Source organism: Cervus elaphus, chromosome 30, assembly GCF_910594005.1.
Source record: "Cervus elaphus chromosome 30, mCerEla1.1, whole genome shotgun sequence".
Classification (NCBI taxonomy): Eukaryota; Metazoa; Chordata; class Mammalia; order Artiodactyla; family Cervidae; genus Cervus; species Cervus elaphus.
In genome coordinates this window covers 21,066,249-21,094,126 of record NC_057844.1, presented here as the reverse complement: position 1 = coordinate 21,094,126, position 27,878 = coordinate 21,066,249, and the positions used below count along the sequence as shown (strand labels likewise).

Genomic DNA, 27,878 nt, shown 5'->3' with positions numbered 1-27,878 from the left:
CCGCTCTCTATCTCTGCCACTGTCAAGGACCCGAGACCTCATCTCTTGACAGAGGGCAAGGTGATCTGGGCCCCACAGGCAGGCACAAGGCCCCTGCTCAGCTTGAGGCAGCTCCAGAAGACAGATCATGGACCCTCTGACCCTTTAAAGATTTGAAGGGTGCAGACTTGAGGAGAATGTCAGAGCAGGCCGTTAGCCAGACATGAGCAAAGGAGCAGGCATGGGTCAGGTGACGACATACATACATCTTACAATGACAGGGGTCCAAGGGCCAAACAGAGAAGTGGGAACCTCTGGGCTGACAGGAGATCATAAGTCTTGTGATGACAAGGGATCTAGCAGCAAACAAAGAAATGTGAGAACCTCTGGTCCGAACGTTACCTTTTGCTCACTATGCCCACATTACAACAGAACTAGCATTGCATCAGAGTGCTACCCACCATGCCCCTGTGCCACGACAGATCTGAGCAAGACCACATAAGGACATCCTCCTCATCTCTGGAAGGTGGAGCTGGGACGAAAACCAGGAAATCACCCCCTCAACCCCTCCCCACTGGATGAATATTCCACCTAATCCTTCACACCCCATATAACCAGCTTGCCAAAAGGACCTCATTGCTCCTCCTCTGAGCCTGCCCACGCGCCCTCCTGAGAGTGTACTGTCACTCAATAAACCCTCTGCTTCACTTCGCCTCCGAATCTCATCTGTGAATTCTTTGTGCAACAAAAAAAGAACCTACCCTCCAGCAACCACATCAAAGGTTAAATCTTTCAAGGGCAGGTTTAGATCTCTATGTTACTAAGGAAGACAGATATTTGAGAGAAAGAAATATGCCTCGCTTTTGGAAGGAGAAAATTAAGAAAGAAACAAATATGCCTGTTACCTTAGTTAGAGCAAGACAGCTATATTTATGTCCCCTGGTGCTGCTGTGGGTCTGTCCCAGATCTCTCTTACACCAACTGCTTCCTCCAGTGAGGAAAAGATGAACCTCCTTGGACAATTTGCTAAAAAACGTCCCCAACTAACAATGATGCACTTTAAATTTTATGCCCTTTCCTAAAAGTCAAAGTATTGAATGTTTTTAGAACCATCACCACCTTCAAACAGTATACAAATGAAAAAAAAAAAAAAAAATCCTGAGAATGTTGGCCACCTAGAAGGCAGGGAAGAAGGAAAGTTCTTTAGCATCCATGTTACATTCATTCACAAGGTACTCATTATCTTGCCGCTGGAGAATAATGGCCTCACGGACAAGCTGGTGCATGTTTATTTCCCTGTGTCTGAGCAGCACTCACTAGTCTGCAATCAGGCCGGACTTAGGCATGCTACTCTTTGCTCTCGGGCGTGGTGTGTGAATGGCTTCTCTACTCCCTGTATCTAAGAGTCCACAGCGCGGAGGAGCTGTGGGTGGAATCTGAGAGCAGCTGGCAGAGGAAAGGTTTTTCACTGATTCACAATGATTACATACAAACTGCGTTGATCATTTCGAGTATAGAGTAAAGTGTGGTCATCCTTGCTCAAAGAATTCTGTGTTGCAAAAATCATGCTCTATGCACCTCTGTGCCCACGACAATTATATTTGGCAAAGTGAGTTTTAGTTATAGAGTTTTCCTAATGATTAATAAAGTTAATTATAGGATCTAGCTCAAACAAGAAGATTTAATTTTAATTATGATTCTCTAATATGTCAATGCAGATATTGAGCTAGAACCAACTCTTCCTTGATTTTCATAGCACCTTATTTATGATTCACCTAAAATCCACCAAAATAAAAATAATGATGGAGAGCAGTATAATCTTTATTCCACATAAGGTATATTAAGATGCTTTAACATATACTGAAGTGAAGTGAACTCGCTCAGTCGTGTCCGACTCTTTGCGACCCCATGACTGTAGCCTACCAGGCTCCTCCATCCATGGGATTTTCCAGGCAAGAGTACTGCATTGGGTTGCCATTTCCTTCTCCATTAACATATACTAGAGTCAACTAAATGTATACGGCAAGAGTATACTATTTTTCCAGGTGCTCCAAAGATATCTTAGACATAGTTTCTTACCTTTGATGGAGGGTTTCGCACTGAAGTTAGAGGTTCTGGAAGCCTGAGGAGTGAAAAATAAAAATCAGAGTCATGGTCTTTCATAGACAAGCAAACAGAATGACTCGGCCAACTTAAGACTTAGTAAGTCCTGAGTTGTAATTCCTATTTCATCTAATAATAACAGTAAGTCCTATTTCATCTAATAGTTTCACCTCCATATATCTTACTGTTCAATCACCTCAGTATAAAGAGTGAAATTTTTCTAAGTGAAAAAATGTTCATTTAGCTACTTAATTCTCTGTACTGGAATTCTGAGCTAAAAAACAAAATTAGAAGTCATTGATTGCAATGGAATTGCTTTCCTTTAGTCTCTATAAATATGTATTTTGGTATGTATTTTTTCACCATAAATGATGAATCGAGCATATATTTAAAAGTGAAAATCATTCTGTTGACAAAAAAGTCACAGGAACTTCACTTTTCTATTAAAGAAAAGTTTAACTGACACATCCTTCTCTCAAGTCTTTAACTGAAACTTTAAAATTTCAGCAGAAAAAAAAAAATTTTCAGCAGAAAAGAATCCAAAAAAATAATGGAATACAAAGATATAAAGTCTCTAACAAGATAAGCAGGTACAAAGAAACTCAGGAAAATAATAAACAGAAGGGTACCTTTAATTCAGAGCAAGCTCTCAACATACTATATTATGCTACAGAAACCAGTTTCTACTAATTGTTCTTTAAGTAGGACCAAAAATATAATTTGCTAAAAATGCAACTATAGCTATTAAAAAGTCATTTTATTTCCATGTATCAGAGGAGAAAATTATTCTAAGAATCAGGAAAAGCTATTAGATCATCACATATATGAAATTTTAATAGTAGTTGCTAAAATATAGAAAAGAAACACATCTTTTTCAGCCTAAGATAGAGTTTCAAGTGCTGGGCATAATAAAAATACCTAGTGAACAGCTAATGATTATAATAATAATAAAAATGGTACACAACCTTTAAATGTAACTTCCGAAAATATTTTACTCTGTCATCTACTCTTTCCATCCCATGAACCAAATTAGTTAAGTCTGGCTGGGGATAAAATTTTAACACAATTTATCCTCTAACATTATAACAACTCATAATTCTAATCGTAACACTCTGGGGTTCTTGCAACCAGTATCCATTAAATTAATTTGTTCCAATCAAAAATCTGTCCATTAAAAATCACCTCCAAACCATAGAGTCTGTGACGCAACTCAAGAATAACCTCTTATCAGAAAAAGGGATATGACAAGCCATACTTGCTTGTGAGCCCAGTCATGTCCGACTCTTTGTGATCCCATGGACTGTAGCCCACCAGGCTCCTCTATCCATGGGACTTTCCAGGCAACAATACTGGAGTGGGCTGCTATTTCCTCCTCCAGGGGATCTTCCCAGGGATCGAACCCATGTCTCCTGTGGCTCCTGCATTGGCAGGCAGAGTCTTTACCACTTGAGTTGTCTGGAAAACCTTATATAAGCCATAATGAAACCCTATTTCTAGGAAACCAAGCACAATTATGCTTAATTACGACTAAAGATGGGCCATACTTACTTTAAATATTTAGATAAGTCATCACTTAATTGTTTAGGGATGTAATCAGATATCAGACCATGGGCGTAACGAACATAATCCTCTGAAAGAAACAGAATGGAGAAAAAAATTTAGTAATAATTATGACTGCTTTATAGTCAAATTGACTGGAGTTCAAATTCTGGCACTATTTAGCTTTGGAGAGTCACTTAAGCTTTGTGTGTGTGTGTGTGTGTGAAATGGGGATGCTCATATCTATCTGCCAGAGTGGTGGGGGGGATATGATGTATGAGATATCACATAGGATGACACTGAAGATATGATGAGATAATAAAGTATAATACAATAGATGCCCACTAAATAACAGATAAAAATTCAGGGTTCTTCTCTTAGTTGAGGCCCTTGACTACAAATAAAGTTCAAACATCAGATGTAACAATATAAAATAGTCATCTTTTCTAGGTTGGTTTCAATATAAAATAAATCTAATTACTGAACAGTAATGAGTTGCTCATTTAAGAGAAATAATATACAATGTGTCTCTATTAAGCACTTGCTGAATGTTACATATAACCCCAAACTAATGGGATGAAGTTGCTCAGTCCTGTCCGTCTCTTTGAAACTACACGGACTGTAGCCTACCAGGCTCTTCTGTCCATGGGATTTTCCAGGCAAGAGTACTGGAGTGGGTTGCCATTTCCTTCTCCAGGGGATCTTCCAGACCCAGGGATCGAACCCAGGTTTCCCACATTGCAGGAAGACGCTTTACCGTCTGAGCCACCAGGGAATCCCAAACTAATAAAACGCCTTAAAAATGTAAAAAACAAAACTCAGTCAAATGTATAATCATGACTTCTACAGCACCTGGATTTTCCATACTAAAATGAGGCTCTGGTATCAATTAAATACAGTTACAAAAGAGAAAATCTGTTTTAAAGCCCTCTTCCTCAATTCAGTCTTTTTTTTTGTAAAATACTAGGGGATAACCAAACTCAATAGATGGGATAATCACAAGGGGATATAAACTACCAAAAGCACTATCCCAGGCTTGCTGCTGGGATATTCATTTCCATCTTTCTTCCTTTTCTACATTTGACATCAGAATAACAGTCTGCCTCAGTATTACCAACAGGCAGAAAGGGGCTGCTGCCTGGATGACCTGATCTCAAAGTCTTTAGTAAGAGACTTTCACTGCCAACACTGCGAACTGAAAGTTATCACTGGACCCTTCTTTTTTTTTTAATTAATTAATTTTTTTTTATTGAAGGATAATTGCTTTACAGACTTTCACTGTTTTCTGTCAAACCTCAACATGAATCAGCCATAGGTATACACATATTCCCTCCCTGTTGACCCTCCCTCCCATCTCCTGCCCCATCCCACCCCTCCAGGTTGCTACAGAGCCCCTGTTTGAGTTTCCTGAGTCAAACAGCAAATAAGAAAGCCAACATATCTGTTTGCTTCCTTTGGCACATATCAAGCTAAAGGTCTAAAAAAGGCAAGAATGTAACGAGTATAAACCTTACTTTATGACTGCAACACTAAATGGCAATATAGCGAAGTCCAGACTCTTAGATTTAGATATTGGTTTGGTAAAAACACCAGACTCAGAGTAGACGACCTGGTCTGCTAGCTAGGATTGGTGACCCTGAGTAAGCCATCTACTTCTTGGAGACCAGTTTTTCATTTTTAAGATGAGAACATCTGTCTAAATAACCACTAACGCCTCTTCTCCTGCTTTACTGAAAATCTATGGTTTTATCCATCCATCTATCATCCATGGATCTATCCATCTATCCAGCCAGCCAGCCATTTGATTCAGTTTCTCTCTCCTTCTGTAAACACTGACAGCTAGTTAATTCAGATGTCAAGGGCAGTCCACCACTCCCAGAACGGCAGGAGCCAGCCATCATCTGTCTGTGCAAGGTACTGTGAGGTGGAGATCTGCACATCAAAGACTGCCTGAATCACAGCCAATCACCAACAGGCTGCTTGGCTGTTCTGTTTTTTAAATGACGAAACTCCAATGTTTTGGAATTGTATATTTAGAACAGGGGAACACTGAATTAGAGTTTAAAGTCAGGATAATTACTGTCCTACCATTTAAGAAAGTAAATTGTATCAGATAGTTGTTGTTATTCAATGATACACATAAAGGTAAGAGGACACTATAATGAGAAAAGCAAAAGAATGTATCTTAAAGAATAAATTGTCCAGTGAATATATTTTCATCTAAAATCAAAATATTGAGACCTACAGTAGGACTTACGCTTCTGGAGAATAAGATGCAAACAGATACAGCTCTGGAAATCCTTGCCCCCCAAGAACAGTCCAACAAAAAGGTTACGAGTGTGGGCTTAAGTGCCAGGCAAGCTCCATTAGTAGTTCACTTAAATGACTTAAGTATCAATTAGTGATAGAAGTGATCTACAGCAGAAGTACTACTTGGTTTTGAAATGAAATGCACACCTGCCATGAGATCTAAGAGAACACATTGGCAAGAATGTGAAGTTTCTGAGACATTAAGGTTTTTAAATCCTAAGATGGGCATTTACACATTGGCGACTTACTCCAGGCAAAACAAACAAAACAAAAAATGATTCACTTACCGTCCTTGTCACTGGAAACCTGGCCACCAGAGAAAAATGCAGTAGACTGTACCCGGGCACTGACATTTACCTTATTGGTTTTTAATGCTGCCATAGTCTGATTAACCTATGAAATAACCAAAGGAGGAATATCAGGATATTTTCAACTAACTCTAGAAGCCCTGACTTTCCAGACTTTCTAAACCCATGATTTCAATCCATTGAAGGTCCAGGAAGAAGTAGTACAGGATAGATATACCTTCAGAAGATGAGAGATGGCTGCATATTTGGAGAAAGGTGAGGGGTAGTGACTACACTGCGGGATGAGCTCGGTATCTGGACTTCCTAAGGCCTACACCATGTGAGAGCACTGACTCTGGAGGCAGGCTGCTTGGGTTTGCTCTGTGACCCTGGACTGCTTACTTAACCTCTCTGGGCCTCTACTGTGAAAGGGAAATAAAGATGCGCCGATCGCACAGTACTACTGTGAGGACTAAATGAGTTAATGTATGTTAAGCCCTTAGGACAGAACATGGCACAAAACTTGTATTTCATGATTTTCTAGGGAGAATAAATAATATAAATTTCTCACTTTCTAGGAATTTAAGAAAGGAAACACAATAAATATAAACTTCACTTTGCTATTTCATGTCATTATCATTTGCTAAGAGCAAAAACTAAACGCCCAGTTTCTGCTCAGCACTTCTCATTCTTCATCTACACAGAATCCCACAAATGCAAAGACTACTGGTAATGCAAATGAAGAGTGAAACACATGCACTTTTTAAACCTTTCTTCTACTTCGCACAAAGGAGTCTGATTAATACTGCAAGGTTCATTTCCATGTTCCCAGGCTCCCAATGTGCCCATTAACATGATGTGACAAACATGTGTTTTCATATACAAGACAGAAGAGAATCTTAGGAATCAGTGCTAGAACTGATATCCACAAAACTTGCAAAAACTTTGTCATCCACAGATCTAGTCTGGTGAGATTCTTTATCACTATAAAAGTTAGCAATATCCTTAGACCAGTGGCTTTTTTGTTTCTTCACTGTATGCACAGTAAGAAATATTCAGCAACCAAATACCCGAAAACATATATAAATATGTTATAGTGTCATACTTAACACTTGCCCTTACCTTGTGCTTTTTTTCTTTAAACAATAAAAGGATATATATTTGATTATACAGAACAATTTCAGTTTTTTCTTTTGCAAATTCTTTTCCATTATTTTTTATCACAGGATATTGAATATAGTTTCCTGCACTATACAGTGGGACCTTATTGCTTATCCATTCTATATATACCACTTTGCATCTGGTAATCCCAAACTCTCAATCCAACTTTCTTTTTAATTCATCCTAGTCTATCCTAGCCCATTCTATTCATTCCATTCCAAGAGAAATACTGGGTGTGATCCACTAAATTGACTGGAAAAGCATTGCAAGAGATCTTATATTAAGTTTAATTGTTAGGATCACCAAGATAAAGGGCTTGCCTGGAATAAGACCCGTCTTCAGCATCTAGACACTAAACCCAAATCCCGTCTGTCTGGTCCCCTGCAGGTCATGTGTGAGCAATGTCAACTTCTGAGATGCCTGCAGGACGGACAGACAGTGCACGTGGCCCTGCTATTACCTGGCTTGCAAGACTCAAGTCTATACTGGCAACTAGCAAGAACTTCTTTATTCAGTGGTGAGGATCATGGGGAAATGGGAATGCAGGTCAAAGGAAGAAGCACATCACGCTAAGTCCAGAGCTACATGAGTTGGGAAAAGTGGAAAGTCAAAGACTTCTCGCACTTGGGACATTTTTGTAAGCTTCTCTCTTGCAGCTGGACTTTCAAGATGGTTTTTGGGGTCAGGCTTACTACCTTCTCTCTAAACACTTTTAAAAAGGAACATTAAGTTCTTTCTGCCACAAGGCACTGAGAGGTACTGTACCTTTTTTTCTAGCCATTTTAATGTCTTCTCTTTGCTGTACTTGTAATATTTCTTCTTGCCTATTTCTGTATTAAATTAAAAGAAAAAAAAGAGTGCAGTAGGTTAAGCAAAAAATAAACTCCTAAGGCTATTTCATATACAAGACAACAGTTTAAAAATTTCAAGGAGTTCCCTGAAGGTCCAGTGGTGAGGACTCCGTGCCTTCATTGTGAGTGCCCTGGTTCAATCCCCGGTTGGGGAAGTAAGATTCCACAAGTTGCAAGGTGCAGCCAAAAAAATAAATAACATTTTATATTCTTGAAAAACTCAATTAATAACCCTGAGAGCATTCTTGAGACACTGAAAAAAAAAATTCCTCAACAGAACTGGGACACCTCAGGCTTCACCAAATATTAAATGAATGAGAATTAGGAAAATGATCAAATTATACAAATAGTTCTCATCACAAGGAGAAATTTTTTTCTCTTCATTGTATCTATATGAGATGGTGGATGTTAACTAAAACTACTGTGATAATCATTTCAAAATATATGTAAATCAAACTATCATTCTGTACAATATAAACCTACACAGTGACATATGTCAATTATTTCTCAATAAAACAGAAAACAACTGTACAGATAAATCTGGAGGAAAGGTAATTTTTTAACTGAATATAACTGACATATAATATTGTATTAGTTTCAAGTATAGTGATTTGATATTTACACACACTCTGAAATGGTCACCACAGTAAATCTAGTAAATCTAATGTCTGCAAAGGTCATTTTTAAAACTCAGCAAATTAACACACCAAGCCATCTTCATTTTTCTGAATAATTTTAAGATCACCCCAATGTTTTCAATGAAAGACTTCTTTTCTGACATAAAAATGGAAATCCCAAGAGAGAAAATTGAAGCTAAATGCAGGTGCCTAAGAAGTTCATTACATACATTCACGAAAAGAATTGTGTTAACTACTTAGAACTGTTCTGGTAGGACTGGTGGAGAAAGAAGAAAAGATTTATCTTTTAATGTATTAACAATATAGCCATAGCTATTTCAGGGGAATTTAGATTTATGATAGGCTCAATTTGGCCCTTTATGGGGATAAAAGTTTCATCTCCTATAAATTATACTTCCTCTTCTCACAATCCAGCTAGCTTTATGTAATCTAACGGCTTAATGTCACATATAGCATATATATGGTATATGACATTAAGCCGTTATTTCCTCGGTAACACCTCATTCACGGGGTTTCTTGCTTTCTGTGCAATCAGCAGGGGCAGCTCTTCCCTCCCTCCTGGGACTCCTAAGGCCAGATGCAAACTCGCCTTTTTCTTCCCTCTGTAATGACACTTTCTCTTTCCTCCGTAATCATGGTGGGTAACGGAAACTGCTTACTCAGGGGTGGTTTTCTGCAGACGGTTAAACTGCTTGAGTTTCAGTAAGACGGCTTGCACAGGAGGGGCTGGCCGCAGCCAGCTCCCGCTGTGTCCTCCCCGTCTCAGCCTGCGGTCGTCAACACTGCGGGCACTAACTAGGGGGCGGACAGATCGGGGCTGGCCCTCTGCACCCACGTCCTCAGGACGTGTCACTGGAATAATGAAAAGGAGGGGCTGCAAATGCCTGCTGGGGAACCAAGGCAGGTAAGACTAGACTCAGCCTCCCTGGAGCTGATGCAGTATTTCTTTGTACAAAAGGAGGGCTGCTTCTAAGAGCACACGGCCACCACTCTGAACACGCGTGCTGCTGACCGAGCCTCAGACCTTCCGACCGTCGCCGGAGACAGTCTCCCTAGAGGCTCCCATCCAAGAACCGCACCTTGACTCTGCCGCTCACTTGTCTCTTGCCTCTGCCTCCAAATTTCTGAAAGGATGTTCTACAACCTGCCACAGCGTTCCCCCCTCCTGCTCACTGTCTGAGCCCCTTGCAGGCCCCGTCCCTCTGGAAATGCTGGTTCAGGAGAGACCAGGCTCGGAGCTGTACTGCTGGGCTCCTACACCCCCAGCGCGCGATGTCACCTTGGGAAGTCACCTATCACACAACATCCAGCACACAGCAAGTACTTCACAGTATTTACGAAAGAATGAAATAACTCATTAATGATAATAACATCACATCTAGTGTATATTCAGGCCTGGGCTAAGTTCTTCATACATGTTTTCTCTCCGAATGCTCAGAATGAGTCTCAGGTGAAAACTATTCGTCTCCATCTTGAAACACTAGGTTTGAGTGAAGTTAAAATAAATTGTCCAAAGCCACTGAGCTGGTAAACAGGAGCACTGGATTCCTTCTCAACCTGACTTCAAAGTCACAGATTTGGTGTTCACTGTGACCCTACGGACTGTAGCCCGCCAGGCTCTTCCGTCCATGGGATTCTCCAGGCAAGAATGCTGGAGTGGGGTGCCATACCCTCCTCCAGGGGATCTTCCCAACCCAGGGATCGAACCCATGTCTCTTACATCTCCTGCCACTGGCAGGCAGGTTCTTTATCACTAGCGCCACATGGGAAGACTGGATATCATTTAATTAGTATGCTAAGAGTTCTTTATACATTTGGGATACACACACACACTATCAGATATATGTCATATAAATATTTTCTCTCAACTATGGTTTGTCTTTTTTTTCTTCAGAAAACAGAAGATATTAATTTTAATAAAATGTAATCTATAATTTTTTTAATGGTTAGTGGCTTTTGTGTTCTATGAAATCTTTGCCTATCCTCAAGATCGCAGAGGTTTTCTTCTATGGCTTTTTCTAGAAATTCAGTAGTTTTCATTTTTTGCATTTAAGTTATTAATCCATTTCAAGTTAATTTTTCTGTATGATTCTGAGGTAAGAGTCAATGTTGTTTTTCACATGGATGTCCAATTTTTCCAGGTCATATGTTGAAAAGATAATCCTTTCTCCCATTGAATTGTCTTGACATCACTGAAAAAACAATTGGCTACATAAATGTTGGTCCACTTTGGTTCTATTTGGTTCCATTTAACTATCTCTTTATCTTTGTACCAATGCCATACTTTCTCATCCGTTGTAGTTTTATAGTAAGTCTTGAAATCAGGTTGTATAAGCTTTCCAACCTGTTCTTCTTTTTCAAAATTGTTTTGACTACTAGATACTCTGCATAGTTTTATAAATTCTAGAATCAGCTTATTGATTAAAAAAAAAAAAAAGCCTGAGAAGCATTGCATTAAATCTATAGATGACTTTGGAGGAGATGGACATCTTAACAATATTGAGTCGTCCAACTCATGAACATGGTATATCTATTTATTTAATTCTTTAATTTCTCTCTGAAATGTTTTACAATGTTCAGGGTACTGGTCTTGCATATATTATGCTACCTCTATCGCTACAACCTCATGATTTTTTAATATTACAAATCGCATGTTTTTATTCCACTGTTCAATTGTTCATTGCTAATATACAGAAACAGAACTGATTTTTGTATATTGACCCTATATCCTGAGAACTTGTTTATTAGTTCTAGTGATTTTTTTTTTTTGGTAAATTCTTTCGAGCTTTTTATATATGTGACCATATTGTTGATGTAAAAAGACAATTCACTATTTACTTTCTAAGCTGTATACCTTTGATTTTGTTCTTATCTTATCGAAACTGCTAGGACATCCACTACACTGGTGAGTAACCGTGGAGAAGATTGACATCCTTATCTTGTACTAATCTTAGAGAAAAAGTGCATTCAGTCCTTCACAGTAAAGTATGATATTAGCTTAGGTTTGTCATGGATGTCCTTTAAAAGCATTAGGAGGTTCCCTTCTATCTCTAATATGCTGAGAACTTATATGACTGAATTTTGTCAAAGGTTTTTCTACATCTATTGAGATGGTCATACAGTTTTTCTTTTGTTATGCATAAATACGGTGAATCATACTGATTGATTTTGTAACGTTCAACCAACTCCATTCCTATGATAAACTCACTTGGTTATAACATACTGTCCTTTTTACACAGTTAATTTGCTATATTTTTTAAAGTATTTTTCAGTCTATGATCATAAAGAATATTAAATTACAGTTTTCTTTTTGCTACTCTGGTTTCATAAAATTAGTTGGGAAATATGTCTTTCTCATTTAATTTCTAAAATAATCTAAGTATCATTATTTCTTTGAGTATTATTTTTTCCTTCAAGTATCGTAGAATTCAACTAATGAAGCCTGCTGGGCCTAGAGTTTTTTCCTAAGAAGTTTTAAAACTGCAAGTTGATTTTGAATTAAACATTCCCTGGACAAGATGATTACAAGAAATATCCAACTTGAATATCCCAAGATGCTATACAAGGACCAAGTGCATAAACTACCACTTAATGTTAAAATTTACCTATTTTGATAAGCAAAGTGGCTTAAAATATTCATGAAGGCCACAGATTACCCATGATTATGAAAAATACCACAACATGTTCTATCAGTTCAGTTCAGTCATTCAGTCATGTCCGACTCTTTGGGACCCTATGGACTGCGGCACACCAGGCCTCCCTGTCCATCACCAACACCTGGAGCTTACTCAAACTCATGTCCATCAAGTCAGTGATGCCATCCAACCATCTCATCCTCTGTCATCCCCTTCTCCTCCTGCCTTTAATCCTTCCCAGCATCAGCGTCTTTTCTAGTGAGTCAGTTCTTCACATCAGGTGACCCAAGTATTGGAGCTTCGGCTTCAGCACCAGTGCTCCCAATGAATATTCAGGACTGATTCCCTTCAGGATAGACTGGATGGATCTCCTTGCAGTCCAAGGGACCCTCAAGAGTCTTCTCCAACACCACAGTTCAAAAGCCTCAATTCTTCGGTGCCCAGATTTCTTTATAGTCCAACTCCCACATCCATACATAACTACTGGAAAAACCATAGCTTTGACTAGATGGACATTTGTTGGCAAAGTAATGTCTCTGCTTTTTAATATGCTCTCTAGGTTGATCATAGCTTGCCTTCCAAGGAGCAAGGGTCTTTTAATTTCATGGCTTCAGTCAACATCTGCAGTGATTTTGGAGACCAAAAAAATAGTCAGCCACTGTTTCTTCTGTTTCTCCATCTATTTACCATGAAGTGATGGGACCGGATGCCATGACCTTAGTTTTCTGAATGTTGAGTTTTAAGCCAACTTTTTCACTCTCATCAAGAGGCTCTTCACTTTGCTTTCTGCCATAAGGGTGGTGTCTTCTGCGTATCTGAGATTGTGGATATTTCTCCCGGCAATCTTGATTCCAGCTTGTACTTCATCCAGCCGGCATTTCGCATGATCTACTCTGCATATAAGTTAAATAAGCAGGGTGACAATATGCAGCCTTGAGGTACTCCTTTCCCAATATAGAACCAATTTGTTGTTCCGTGTCCAGTTCTAACTGTTGCTTCCTGACCTGCATACAGATTTCTCAGGAGGCAGGTCAGGTGGTCTGGTATTCCCATCTCTTTCAGAATTTTCCACAGTTTATTGTGATCCACACAGTCAAAGGCTTTGGTGTAGTCAATGAAGCAGAAATAGATGTTTTTCTTGAATTCCCTTGCTTTTTTGATGATCCAACGGATGTTGGCAATTTGATCTCTGGTGCCTCTGCCTTTTCTAAAGCAAGCTTGAACATCTGGAAGTTTATGATTCATGTACTGTTGAAGCCTAGCTTGGAGAATTTTGAGCATTACTTTGCTAGCATGTGAGATGAGTGCAAATGTGCAGTAGTTTGAGCATTCTTTGGCATTGCCTTTCTTTGGGATTGGAATGAAAACTGACCTTTTCCAGTCCTGTGGCCACTGCTGAGTTTTCCAAATTTGCTGACATATTGAGTGCAGCACTTTCACAGCATCATCATTTAGGATTTGAAATAGCTCAACTGGAATTTTATCACCTCCACTAGCTTTGTTCGCAGTGATGCTTCTAAGGCTCACTTGACTTCGCATTCCAGGATGTCTGGCTCTAGGTGAGTGATCACACCATCGTGGTTATCTGGGTCATGAAGATGTTTTTTGTATAGTTCTTCTGTGTATTCTTGTCACCTCTTCTTATTATCTTTGCTTCTTTTCTATTGTGTCCTAAACTTAATACTTGCAAGAGTTTGTGAGTTAGATAACATGTACATATGCTGGAAAGGTTTCTTTCCCTAATGTGTCTGGTGCCTGTAAAACTGGTCTTGAACATCTGGAAAGACTGGGTTTACAAAATAAAGATGGAATAAAAAGGAGTCCACAATCAAATAACATGTTCAGCAATTGGGTAATCGGTTCGCAAACTTGAATTTCCCTGATGTATTGTTGAACAAACTGCCTGGAGCACATTTTCACATCTACTTTTTGAATGTTTTCCACAACTGAGAAACTCATATGGTCTCTTTTTTTTTTCTCTTGCCTCCTGGGGATAGAAACTTGGCAACAATGCTTGGGGTATTTTAATCAGGTAACTTTTCCTGGCTCTTCCTGTTAATCATATCTGACAATGCAGAGCAGCTTTTGCTTGCAATATGAAACGGAGCATTACACTCAAGACGAAGTTCATAACCCTTTATTAGTCCTTTCCCCTGTCAACTCTCCACTGAATGGGAGTTTTGGCAAGAAACATGCTGAGCCCCAGAGCTAGCAGAGACACATCGTTTCCTTCACTAATAAAGCGAACAGTGCTAACTAAAGCCACCACCATCACCATTCAGGATACAAGCAACTGTGGCTGGGTTTATCCAGTGGGGAAAAGCCAAGGGTGAAGGTTCTCGTAAACCTAGCAGGCTTAAGTGTTAGCTACTCAGTTCATGTCTGACTTTTTGCAATTCACAACTGCTGCTCACCAGGCTCCTCTGTCCCCAGAACTCTCCAGGCAAGAATGCTGGAGTGGATTGCCATTCTCTCCTCCAGGGGATCTTCCCAACTCAGGGACTGAACCCACGCTTCCTGCATTGCAGGCAGATTTTTTACTGTCTGAGCCACCAGGCAAGTCAGACACAACTGAGCCACTAACACCTTCATTTTCAGACATTTTTATTATTGTCTGATTATCCCCATTCTCCTACTTAAACCACTTGACTATATATTAATCAATGGACCATCAAACAAGTGTGTACTGGTCACTTACTATATGTGTGCGTGCATGCTCAGTTGTGTCAGACTCTTTGTCATCCCATGGACAGTAGCCTGCCAAGCTCCTCTGTACACAGAATTCTCCAGGCAAGAATACTGGAATGGGTTGCCATGTCCTTCTCTAACAGATCTGCCCAACCCAGGGATTGAACCCAGGTCTCCTGCATTGCAGACAGATTCTTTACCATCTGAACCACCTGGGAAGCCCCACTTACTGTATATCTAGTACTTAAACACTAGGAAAGAATTAAAAATCTCTAGTTAGAAGCCTTAAGATACTAACATTTACCATGCACCCAGCACTCTCTGGGCACTGATTTACTTGTATTATTTCATTAAATTCCTGAAGCATCTCTTTGTGGTAGACACTATTAATTGCAATACTTAAATAATGTTCATATGCTGGTCATTTAGAGATCTCAACACTCTAAAGCTAAAAGAAGGAAAGCTTTATTTTATGACTTAGAACAACTTTTCAGGGTACTAATTATAACGTATAGCAGAATATGAGAAGTACTCTTAACCCTTCAAACCCTTCATCTGGCACATCACAGATACTGAAAAGTTTGAATGATTTGCTCAGAACTGTGTAGCAAATACATTTTTAATTTTTCTTGTAGGACATCAGATCCTACAGATTACCAAGTTGTTCCTAAAGAAATTCTTTCCCTGAGATTTAAAGCAAATATATCAAAATATAAAGAGTGGTTGATTACTGGGGTTGGGGACAAACAATATTTGTAGTTTTTTCCTCTGAGTTTTCCAGTATTTTTTAAATTTTCGATTAAAAAAACTGCTTCACCTGACCATGTATTTTCATTTTCAAAGCAGATATATCAACAACCTTTATACTGTGCATCCCCACAAAACCCAGTTTTCACTTCCCTTACTCTCTACTGCTGTTGCCCTAACTTGTCATTTGTCTCCATCAGAGTCAAAGCAAAATGAGATAAAGGCCAGTATTTTACTTATGACTATCCCTAGAGCCTGGATCTAGTGCTTAATATATGCTTCTTAGTAGATACTCAATAAATGTTTCCTGAATCAATAAAGGCATAGATTTTATGCAAGTTTTACAAATGGAAGTCCAAGGCAAAAAGCAGTTGAGGGACTTAGCCAAAGTCACAGCCTCATTCAAAGGACTGAACCAAAGCCCAAGCCTCATGAACCCCGGCCCTGCAGGAGACAGGCCGTCAGATTTCACTGGCCCGAATTCCGCAGACAGAACAAGCAGTGCAGTTAGAGGAAGAATACTGACAACTGAAAGGGGATCTGAACCAGAACTTTTCCTCTAACCCACACGAATAAGCATCACATTCCGCAGGACTTCCAGCTGCTGTCTTCTCAGACAGACCGGCCAGCTTTCCCAGCAGCCGTAAGCCTGACTTCAAAGGCCACATGCTATACCTTTCTCCTCTGTCACGTGTCGAAGCAACTTCTCAAGTTCAGGAAGTTTCAGCAACAAGATGCAATCCGGGAACATGTCATCCATCACAACTTGATCCAGAGGTTGAAACTTCCCCTGAAAAGACTGTAAGTCAGTCAGGAGGCAAGCATTCCAGTCAAAAGACTCATACATTAAAAAAAAAATAGCTAAATAAAAGAGAAAAAGATACATAATTTCATAGCTGGAACTTTAAACTAAATTCCAAGCCATTTGTTCCATGTAAGAACTCCCTCTATGGGGACAAGCTCCAGAACTGACTCTCAGTTCCCTTTAGAAAGCTCTTGAAAGCACTGGGGATCTATTGACAAGTGGCAAGAAAGGGTTCAATTTAAATATTCTCTTTTTCCTAGATAGTAAGAATAATCCACAGGCTTTCCAAGTCTCACTGTCTTTAGATTTCTAGCTTAGTCTATTTCTTTCTGTGATCACCGATGTGTTAAATATTTAACTACTTTAAAACAATGTTTTACTTATACATAATGAACTATGCAGTCATGACATAATCATTTCATAATAAACTAACGTTTCGTTCTCCTTTTCTTTACCATGTATACACAAAAAGGTTCTGAAATAAGAAGTTTGTTTGAACATAAAGTCACTAACAGCTGGGAGAGCTAGACAGAAGAATTATTTTTTACTGATCTTAAAATAAATCGTATATTTTAAAAAAAATAGGTAACCATTTCAAAAGTGAATCAAAGTGAAAGTGCTAGTCACTCAGTTGTGTCTGACTCATTGTGACCACATGACTGCCACCCACTGGGCTCCTCTGTCCATGGGATTCTCCAGGCAAGATTACTGGAGTGGGTTGCCATTTCCTTCTCCAGTGGATCTCCCTGCCCCAGGGATCGAACCTGGATCTCTTGTACTGCAGGCAGTTTCTTTACCGTCTGAGCCACCAGGGAAGTCCCAAGTGAAAGTGTTAGTTGCTCAGTAGTATTTTTCTTAATTAAATAGAGAAAGATCACATCTAAAATGTAGGGGAGGAATATCTGAGTGCCTCATGGGCTATTTTAAGGGGCTCTTAAAGTATTTGAGAGAGACAGCAAAATAGTTTACAATGAATAAAAGCCAACCACCACCATGAGCTTCATTCTGTATCTGCCAACCTGAGCCAGTCACAGCACCCCCAGAGCCTCCCAGAGGGCCAGGGTGAGGATTAATTCACCAGAGCCAAGCCAGGTTCTTAATGGGAAACAGGGGAACAGGCCCCCTAGATGGAGGGAAGGCCTCTAAAGGTGCATCAGCACAGGCACAAGGCTGGCTGGTGCCTCCTCCCTGCTAGTATGCCCCAGGAAGCACCAGGAGTGGACGCCACGGGAGTTGCCATCTTCTTCCCGCAGCACTTCCAGGGCCTTCCTGGTGGTGACTAGAACCACTTCTGCTCCTCAGATATACATGGCTTACGAGCCTCACTGCTCTCATGCCCTCATATACTGGGTATCACAGCAGCTTCCAGATAAGGGGAAACATGATTAAACTAAGGAACAAAACTTCACTAAACCACACTAAAGAACAGAGTAAGGATTCAGGAGAGGAGGAGAGTAAGAGAAAGCAAAGCACATCAGGAGAAAGCACAAGTTCACATTTTAAGTCAGTTTTATTACTCAGTATTTATCGCAAATTAAATTGATATAAATCCGAAATAGGAGTTTTGGAAAATGGGTCTAAGTACTCAATGAGAACCCATCAGCTCTTAAACTACTGGCAAACATGTTGAGTGCAAAAATAAGATGCGGCTAAGTGTTTAAATAACACTATTCCTTGATGTTGTTTTTTCGAAGGTTTTCAAGCTGTGGTTGGTGGCCCCTGGGAGTCCCCAGGACCCTTGCAGGGGGTCCACAAACTTCGAACTACTTTCATAACAATGCTATGACGCTGTCTGCATTTTCACTGTGTTGACATTTGCACTGAGGACTCCAGCGCAAAGGTGGGCACAACTGCTGGTTTTTCAGCACCAGTCAAGGTGGTGCCGGCGACCTGTCCAGCAGTCACTGCGTCCTCCACTGCCACAGACAAGCAGTTATAAAAATGTCAGTTTACTTAAGGATTTCCCGGACCAAGGAGCAAAACAATTAACTTTTATTTAAATCTTGACCCTGAGTGCCAGTTGGTTCAATGTTCTGTGTGATGAAAGTGAAGTCGTGGCTAAAGCACTTCTGCTGTCGCTAAGGCTCAAGGAAACGCTCTGTGTAACTGTCTGAGTTGTCAGCAGAGCTAGCTGCCCTTTACTCAGATTTTCACCTGAAAACATCACCATGGACTATGGTTATTCAGACTTGAATATTTGGCAGAACGTAAATACAGTGAATCTGTCACTTAAAGAGAAAGACTGACAGTATTGTAGCAAATGAAAAAATTTGAACTTTAAAACAAAAATTAGAATTGCAGAAAATTTGTATCTGTCACTATGACATGCTTCCCAGCATTCAAAGTGTTTTCTAAAGAGATCACTCAGTTCAGTTCAGTTCAGTCTCTCAGTCATGCCCGACTCTTTGTGGCCCCGTGGACTGGACGCCAGGCTTCCCTGTCCATCACCAACTCCCGGAGCTTACTCAAACTCATGTCCATCAAGTCACTGATGCCATCCAACCATCTCATCCTCTGTCATCCCCTTGTCCTCCTGCCTTCAATCTTTCCAGCATCAGGGTCTTTTCCAATGAGTCAGTTCTTCATATCAGGTGACCAAAGGACTGGAGCTTCAGCTTCAACATCAGTCCTTCCAATGAATATTCAGGATTGATTTAATTTAGGATTGACTGGTTGGATCTCCTTGCTATCTAAGGGACTCTCAAGAGTCTTCTCCAACATCACGTTTCAAAAGCATCAATTCTTCGGTGCTCTGCTTGCTTTATAGTCCAACTCTCACATCCATACATGACTACTAGAAAAACTATAGCTTTGACTAAAGTAATGTCTCTGCTTTTTAATACGCTGTCTAGGTTAGTCATAGCTTTTCTTCCAAGGAGCAAATGTCTTTTAACTTCATGGCTGCAATCACCATCTGCAGTGATTTTGGATCCCAAGAAAATAAAGTCTGTCACTGTTTCCATTATTTCCCCATTTATTTGCCAAGAAGCAATGGGAACAGTTGCCATGATCTTAGTTTTCTGAATGTTGAGTTTTAAGTCAGTTTTTTCACTCTCCTTTTTCACTTTCATCAAGAGGCTCTTCAGTTCCTCCAGTAATATTAAATTAACAAAGGTGTGTGCGTGTGCATGCATGCATGTATTCTGTTGACATTTGGAAGACCTGGAAAATTCAGTGAGGCATATTTTTCCAAATGGGCTTATGATTTTTATTTTCAAAATAAATAAATAAGAAATTTTTAAATTTCTCAGTTTTAATTTCTGATATAGTCAATGAAACTGTACTGTTAGTCACTCAGTTGTGTCTGACTCTTTGCGACCCCATGAACTATAGCCCACCAGTCTCCTTTGTCCATGGAATTCTCCAGGCAGGAATACTGTAGTGGGTTGCTAATCCTTCTCCAGGGGGTCTTCCTGACCCAGGGATCGAACCTGGGTCTCTGGCACTGCAGGCGGATTCTTTACCATTTGAGCCCCCTGGGAAGCCCAATGTAGTCAATATTCACAGGTAAAACACACAGGAACAAAAAGCTCTTTGGGATCCTTAATAATTGTCAAGTGTAAAGGTATCCTGGGACCAAAGTATTTCAGAATCTCTGTTTGGAACTATTACTATTAATAAACTCTGTCTTTATATTACAAAGGTAAATTTTACTGTCTGGGATTCCTTAAGTCTCAGCTACAGCTTCCCAGTTAATGAGCTTTTCTCTGGACACACACTCCAGTGTACCTATTTCAGTCTCTCACAAAGAAGAAAATGAAAGACAATAAATCTACTTTCTGCTCTTAAAGATTGAGGTCTTAACATCTGTACTGTATTTCAAAACGAATGAGCTTTTTGTTGTTAGGCTTTGTCAAACAAGGAAGGGAGGTAACACAGAGGGTTAGGTGATTCTCAGAAGTCTCTGGTGAACCAGTCCAAGGTCAAGGTGCAGGGTCTCAGGTCTGCCGACCAGTGCTCCAATCTGTCTGGCACACAAGATGCAGGCGTACCACACCAACCAAGCTACATCTCAACTGTGTGGAATCTACATTTGGACCATTGTAAGGAGAGGGAGGAAGTTAAACAAAAAACCCAATCTATTCTATTTCCCCACTGTCAATATCTCAACCTGGGAAACTCACCTCTTTATCAGCCTTTATAAGGTAGTGGAGAAGCAGAAACAGAGGGTCCATAGGTGTGGCAAAGTGAAGAAGACCTCCTGTAGATTAAAAAGAGAATTCAATGCTCTGGAAAGACAACTGAGTCATTTCATCTTAATCCTAATGTGGAAACCATCCACTGAAAAATAGATGTGAAATTCCAAATTCAGAAGCTCCCCCTATTTTGGCCCAAGAATTTCTCAAAGGCAGAATGTGGTCCCTGAGGTTCTACTCCAAAGAGCTTCAAACTCTGGTGTAGAGAGGGGAGCCAAGACACTGAACTGGACCTTCAACTTTCCATTTCTTCTTCAGAAATCATTTTTAACAGAGCCCCTCCTCTCCCCACCTCCCATTCTTCCCCCCGCCGCCGCCCCCCGCCGCCCAGCCCAAAATAGCAGGGTTGGGGGTAGAGAGACAGAATGTGAACCAGGCAAATATTAGGAAACCAGTGTAAGTTCATCTACAGAGCTGCAGTAAGATGTAATTTCCTGTGCTTTTGAGGATGAAGCCATGGGAAAGCAATATTATTCCCTCTGTACATGGCTCCTTCTATGTGCTCTGGGCTCACGGTCAATGACTCAAAGCTCAGAGGTTGTTACCCACCCCAGATCCTGACCATCCCCCAAAGAAAAAAATGCAGGCAGGTAGGTATCTTAACAAGATTGAGTATAGGAAACTGGGATCTCTGCAGTTAGATGAGTGATGCTCACCAGGCTGAAAGGAAAAAAGACAAATCAAACCAACTAGGCCTCCTGGACCTTACTTTTCTTTAGTCCGTCACACCCCCTCCAAACATCCCAGAACCCTTCCATGGAAGTGACAGAGAATAGCAATAAACAGTTCATTTATCTCCATACTTACCAATTTGGTTTCAGGAAACATCTACTGATTTTTATTCTCTAACATTGAAACCCAACTATACAGCCAAGAAATTCTAACCCTAAGTTACACACATGAATACATTTCATAGTATGTTTTAAAAAAAAAAATTAAGGACATAATTTTTTATGATGACCTTAGTTAATGATTTTTTTTTAAAGTAGAAGGAAGTTTATGAAAACAATCTATCAGAAGCTCTAAGCCCAGTTTATATGAGACATCTATTATATTCAGAAATTAGAAACAGGTTTCTCAATCTGAAAACAATATCCTAGTGGCCATTCTTAAAAAGAGCTCCTTCTTCAAGGTTACATTTAAAAAGAAGACTATGAAAAAAACAGGTACCTTTACTGAGAACCAAAAACTAAAAAAAAAAAAAAAAAAAAAAAGTCTATTAAAAAAAAAAGCAGGCACCAACTCAGACAGTTCAGAAGAACTGATCAGTCACTGCCTCTGAATATTTTCCAGTTTCATCTGGATATTACTGTGTCTATGCAGCAAAACCCAAAGGCAACTATATTACACTAGAAGTTGGAACTCTCATATATTATCAAATGAAAAATAATAAAAGGGAACAATAAAAAGGAATGTATACTTGGCACCTACCACAGTCTACCATTGCCTTTTGGCAACTGAAAACCACTTCAGATGTTCTCATGCACACAGGTATATGAAATTCACCGCCAGCAATAAACCCTTCTTCTGGATACCTTACAAGAAAGGTCAAGAGGCCTTTCAACCTTAGCGCTAGGTGGAGGCTTAGACACTCGACAGAAAGCAGAGGCTTAGGAAGCAACAGACACAAGACAGAGGAACCCAGGGAACTGAGATGGTCTCAACCACCCCGGGATGCACTGCCCGCCCCCAGCCCAAGCAACAGAAAAAATGAGACAGCGGGGACTGAGATGGCCTCAACCACCCCGGGATGCACCGCCCGCCCCCAGCCCAAGCAACAGAAAAAATGAGATAGCGGGAACTGAGATGGCCTCAACCACCCCGGGATGTACCGCCCACCCCCAGCCCAAGCATCAGAAAAAAATGAGACAGCGGGGACTGAGATGGCCTCAACCACCCCGGGACGCACCGCCCGCCCCCAGCCCAAGCAACAGAAAAAATGAGACAGCGGGGACTGATACGGCCTCAACCACCCCGGGATGCACTGCCCGCCCCCAGCCCAAGCAACAGAAAAAATGAGACAGCGGGGACTGAGATGGCCTCAACCACCCCGGGATGCACCGCCCGCCCCCAGCCTAAGCAACAGAAAAAATGAGATAGTGGGGACTGAGATGGCCTCAACCACCCCGGGATGCACTGCCTGCCCCCAGCCCAAGCATCAGAAAAAATGAGATAGTGGGGACTGAGATGGCCTCAACCACCCCGGGATGCACCGCCCGCCCCCAGCCCAAGCATCAGAAAAAATGAGATAGCGGGAACTGAGATGGCCTCAACCACCCCAGGACCCCCCACCCCGGCACCCCAGAACTGTCGGGGCTACATTTGGTATCCTGTCTCCTTCAGAGTCCACAATGACCCAAAACAAAGGAAAACTGAGAGAAACCGGGAGTTGAGTGTGTGTGTTGGGCGGTAGGGTGAAAGTGAGAGTCACTCAGTCTTGTCCGACTCTTTGTGACCCCATGGACTATATAGTCCATGGAATTCTCCAGGCCAGAATACTGAAGTGGGTAGCCTTTCCTTTCTCCAGGGATCTTCCCAAACCAGGGATCAAACCCAGGTCTCCTGCATTGCAGGCGGATTCTTTACCAGCTGAGCCACACGGGAAGCTCAGGGGATAGGGAGGGTGGGGGGGTTGCAATGGTAATTTATATGACAAAGCATTCAAAAATATCTTTGTTCTATTCTACCAGTATCCATTTGCGATGGAAATACGATGTTAAAAAAACTTGAAGAATCTCAAAAGTGGCTAAAAGAAGAGCAAAGAGTTTCAGTCAACACAGCGTGTACTCCATAGTACAAAATTCATCTTACTTCTGACTCAGAGTGTGACAGTGTTTTAGGAGAAAAAAATCAGAGTTGTTATTAATAGCTAAAAATTTCCTGCCACCTAAGACACAAAGTTGTTGATCTAGACTTGTTCCAACCATCTTTCCTTTCTCCTTGATTAAACCCTGCTCTGATGCCGGCAACAAAAAAACAACTATGGACTAGACTCCAAACCAGGCAGACTGACTCAGACTTCCATGCATGAAGGATGGCAAAGTCAGTGTATGTGTTTAGTTAATGGAAATATATACACTAGTCACTTACCTGATTGAACTGATTCATTTATAAACCAAGAACGGTTTTTTTCCTTGAAAACTTTTATTTCAAACAGCTGTGGTAGACACATGTTGAACAAGTAAATGGCTCCTTCCCCTGTTAAGACAAATCTGCTTTTTATTTGTAAGTTTTCACACACACACACACACACACACACCCAGAAGACTAATAGTTCTGAGGAATGTTCCTAATATGAACATAAACATACATATACAGTCTATACAAAGTTACTCCAAGGAAAGCTTGTAGCTATTACACACAAATGCTTGCTTCCCAACTCTGTAATCCTCACTGAACTTAGACCAATAAATACAAAAGGGCAAATCATTTATCTTAACTGCTCCAAAGCCTCTCGTTGAGTCCTCCATCACTCCTAAGCCACCCAAACCCAAATGGCTCAGCCAGATGAACCGAGTTGGCCTGTGGGGGGGTTGCAGCCTCCCACACCGAGGGACGAGACGGGGTCCACACACCCTAGAGGGGAGGCCCCCCGGAGGAAGGCCAGGGCCCACGACAGCCACACACTTTCAGCCGTGAGGAGTGAGGAGGGCCAGGCCCGACTAGATGCAAATCTCCCTTTCCTCAGATTCCCCAAGAAAAGGACCATTAGAAGGGGTGAGGACTGCACACATTTGCATGCATCCGAATGAATCCCTTCAATGCAGGAATTTCCTTCCAAACACAGCACAGTCAGGGCCCTGAATTCGAATCTATCTCAACTACACCTGGGCGTGTGCCCTCGGGGAAGCGCTACCACCCCTTCTGTACCTGTTTCCACACCTGTAACGTGGGAGCAATACTGAACGGCCTCACCAGGGCTTTTTTAAGGATTAAAAAGAGAATATGGACACGTAAAGCTCCTAGCACAGCACATTAGTCAAAGGTTAGCCTTTATCTTTCCATAGTCAGTAAAGTGTTGTCCATGGACATTCAGAATTTTTCGGGAAGCCTGGCTTTTATTTGTATTTTACCTTTGTTAAATGCTTTACTGGCTATCTAAGACTTCTCTTGCAAAAACACTTCACACCTCATTTTACATTTATGCATACTAAGGAACTCCAGATAATACAGCTGACCGACTACATCCAATTTCGTTTTGAGGAAAAGGAAACTGGGATATCTGCCTCTCTTGCCACTTCTATTTACAAGTCCTTCCAACAACAGCAACACGGCACCACCCGCTGAGGTCTCTTGCTTTCACTATTCAGTATGACAGTCCCCAAGAGGACGATCTCATCTGCTAAATATCAGACAGCTATTTAAAACCTTGTAAAATTAAGACTAACCTTATAAATCTTGTAAAATAAACTGACGGAAAAACAATTTCACAAAGATAAATAATGTCCTCAATATCAGTATATACTTAGTGTATTTTAATACTTTTGCCTAAAAATGATAAGACAAAGGAAAATACACTGAGTGTAGAGTTAAAATTATTCCTGATAAAATGTGTATTTCCTCAAAATACAATGCTTTTTAATGCCAAAAAAATCACCCCCTGACAGGAAAATATATATATACTACTTCTTGGTCTGAACAAAATAAGGGAAGTACAGCTAAAAATGAAAGTATTCAAAACCGTGGCATGTCCAGTAAAAGCATCCCCCTGCCTCTTTTTTAAACTCGGGTTATTTATTTTACTTTATAACATGAGTATAAATGGAATCTTATATTGGATAACTACTTAAAGAAAAGCTGGCTTTAAAAGGCCAAGGAAAACTCATCTGTTTTCAGAGAGAAATCAAACATTCTATGCTTTTTTGTTTTGCCAGCATTTCTTATGAATAAACAGTTCTATGGATTAAAATTATGAAGAAGTTTTAAAAAATGTTTAGGTCAAGTGAATTATCTTAGAAGACTGGTTATGTCATTAGCTTGCTTTTGTCATCATGTAATATTGTTTTACCTTTAATGGCTAGACAGGAAGAAAAAATATGAGAAGACAAATAAATGTACATACTTTTCAGCCACAACGTTTTAAAAATGTTCAAGTTATCAGAGGAGAATGGAGGAGAGGGGCACTTGCCTGAACATGGGTTAGCCAGTTTTACAAACACAAGCCCGCTTTTCGTCTTCTTTGAAGCATCCTTTAAATATTCTGGAAAGAAACACATTTTAAGATTAGAAGACAGCTGCTTTGTTGCTCACTTTGCTCTTTTCCCTTCTTCTCTTTATATGATTTTTCTTTCTAAAAATCTTAGCTCTGTTCTACTGCTTATAAACTGTGTGATCTTGTGCAAATTACCAGTTTCTCTGTGAAGTGCAGTGGAATCTAAGGTAGTTTTAATTTGTTTCTTGGAGAAGTGACGAGGAGCAGGACTCAGATGGCCGGCGGAAACCTTGGCTCAACCATCTGACAGCTCTGTCACCTCAGGCATGGCTCCTCAGGTCCTGTCTCAGGGGCCACATTTATAAAATGATGATGATGGACACATACCTGCCTTGCAAAGCATTAAATGAGCTAATTTGTTGAAAGTTCTTAACATATTCAGACAAACAGAAACCCATAATAAATGATAGCTTTTATTACTTTATTGTTACTATTATTACGAAATAGAACATTTAAAAGATAAATATTTCCTAGACATTTATGTTTTTTGCCCCTAATTATGATTATGATTACCTAACTCACGTTCTCTGCCCATTTTTTGAGTAGGACATTTATATTTCTTTTATTATCTTATTAGGAGTCTTTATACAGTAAGGATATAAACTCAGTTTTTAGTGACTTTTTTGGGGGGCAGGGGAAGGGGCTGCATGGTGCGGCTTGCAGGATCTCTTCCTGACCAGGGATTTGACCCGGACCAGAGCAGCAAAAGCCTCCAATCCTAACCAGTAGGCCACCAGGGAGCTCCCTGTTTTTAATGATTATTTTGCCACTGAGGAGATAAAAAAGTCTTTGTGTAATCTCATCAATATTTTCCTTCATGGTTACACCTTTTGTGTCATACTTAGAAAGTCCTTCTCTTCCTCAAGACTATCTGAATTGCCCTTATTTTCTTCTAACACTTTTAAATTATATTTAACCTATTTGGAATACATCCCCTATAAAATAAGAGGAGATATCCAATTTTAATTTTTGCAGTGAGTTGTCCGGTTGTTTCCACATCATCTACTGAGTGCGTACATGCTCAATCGCTTCCGTTGTGTCCGACTCTTTGGGACCCTCATGGACTGTAGCCCACCAGGGGTCCTCTTCCATGCGATTTTCCAGGCGAGAATGCCGGGGCGGGTTGCCATGCCCTCCTCCACATCCACTCAATAACCTAAGCTAAATGTTTAAGATACATTTATAAGTCTGTTTGTGGACACTGTACTTTGACCCACGAGTCTGTGGCTGTATTAGCATTAGTATTTCAATATCTTAATTACTGTAGCTTTAAAAGACATTTTAACATCTGCTGAGCTAAATCCTCTCATTGCTTTCTCTACAATATTTTAATGTCAAAGTTTAAATAAATCACGTAGATTAAAACATAAAAACCATGATAATTTTATTTATAGCATCCTCACATATTTTCAGCGGTGTATTTAAATCCATTGAAAGAATTTCTCTCCAGAAGGAACCAAGGGACCCTGATTAACAAGGGAGCAATAACCTGCCAAAGAGTAAATCAGAGAGCTGTGAGAAGGAGAGGGACTCGCGGTCACGTTGACTTTCTACAGTCCCCTCTTTATTCCACTTCAGATCTTCATAAACTTAAACACAGCAAACATGTTTAGAAACTGGCTTACGCATAAATGGTCTAAGTACAACATTTTTCTCAATAGTGACATTAAATATACAAACAACAACAACAAAAAACTCCTAATTTTGAGATTTTCACTTGCAATCGA

At 40.3% G+C, this 27,878-nt stretch overlaps 1 protein-coding gene across 5 annotated transcripts in view; it reads right to left on the bottom strand.

The window, feature by feature from the left end:
* Positions 1–27,878, bottom strand: part of RNASEH2B (ribonuclease H2 subunit B) — a 74,620-nt gene that overhangs the window by 25,426 nt on the left and 21,316 nt on the right. For 3 of the 5 annotated variants that reach the window (XM_043891825.1, XM_043891823.1, XM_043891827.1), the window contains exons 2-9: positions 26,068–26,139; positions 24,030–24,137; positions 20,868–20,944; positions 16,614–16,737; positions 8,145–8,209; positions 6,219–6,324; positions 3,631–3,712; positions 2,059–2,101 (exon numbers count right to left, since the gene is read on the bottom strand). In XM_043891825.1, coding sequence (XP_043747760.1) covers positions 2,059–2,101; positions 3,631–3,712; positions 6,219–6,324; positions 8,145–8,209; positions 16,614–16,737; positions 20,868–20,944; positions 24,030–24,137; positions 26,068–26,139 — 677 coding nt within the window. The remainder of the gene's footprint in view (positions 1–2,058; positions 2,102–3,630; positions 3,713–6,218; positions 6,325–8,144; positions 8,210–16,613; positions 16,738–20,867; positions 20,945–24,029; positions 24,138–26,067; positions 26,140–27,878) is intronic. The other 2 variants (XM_043891824.1, XM_043891826.1) reach the window with 2 other exon arrangements.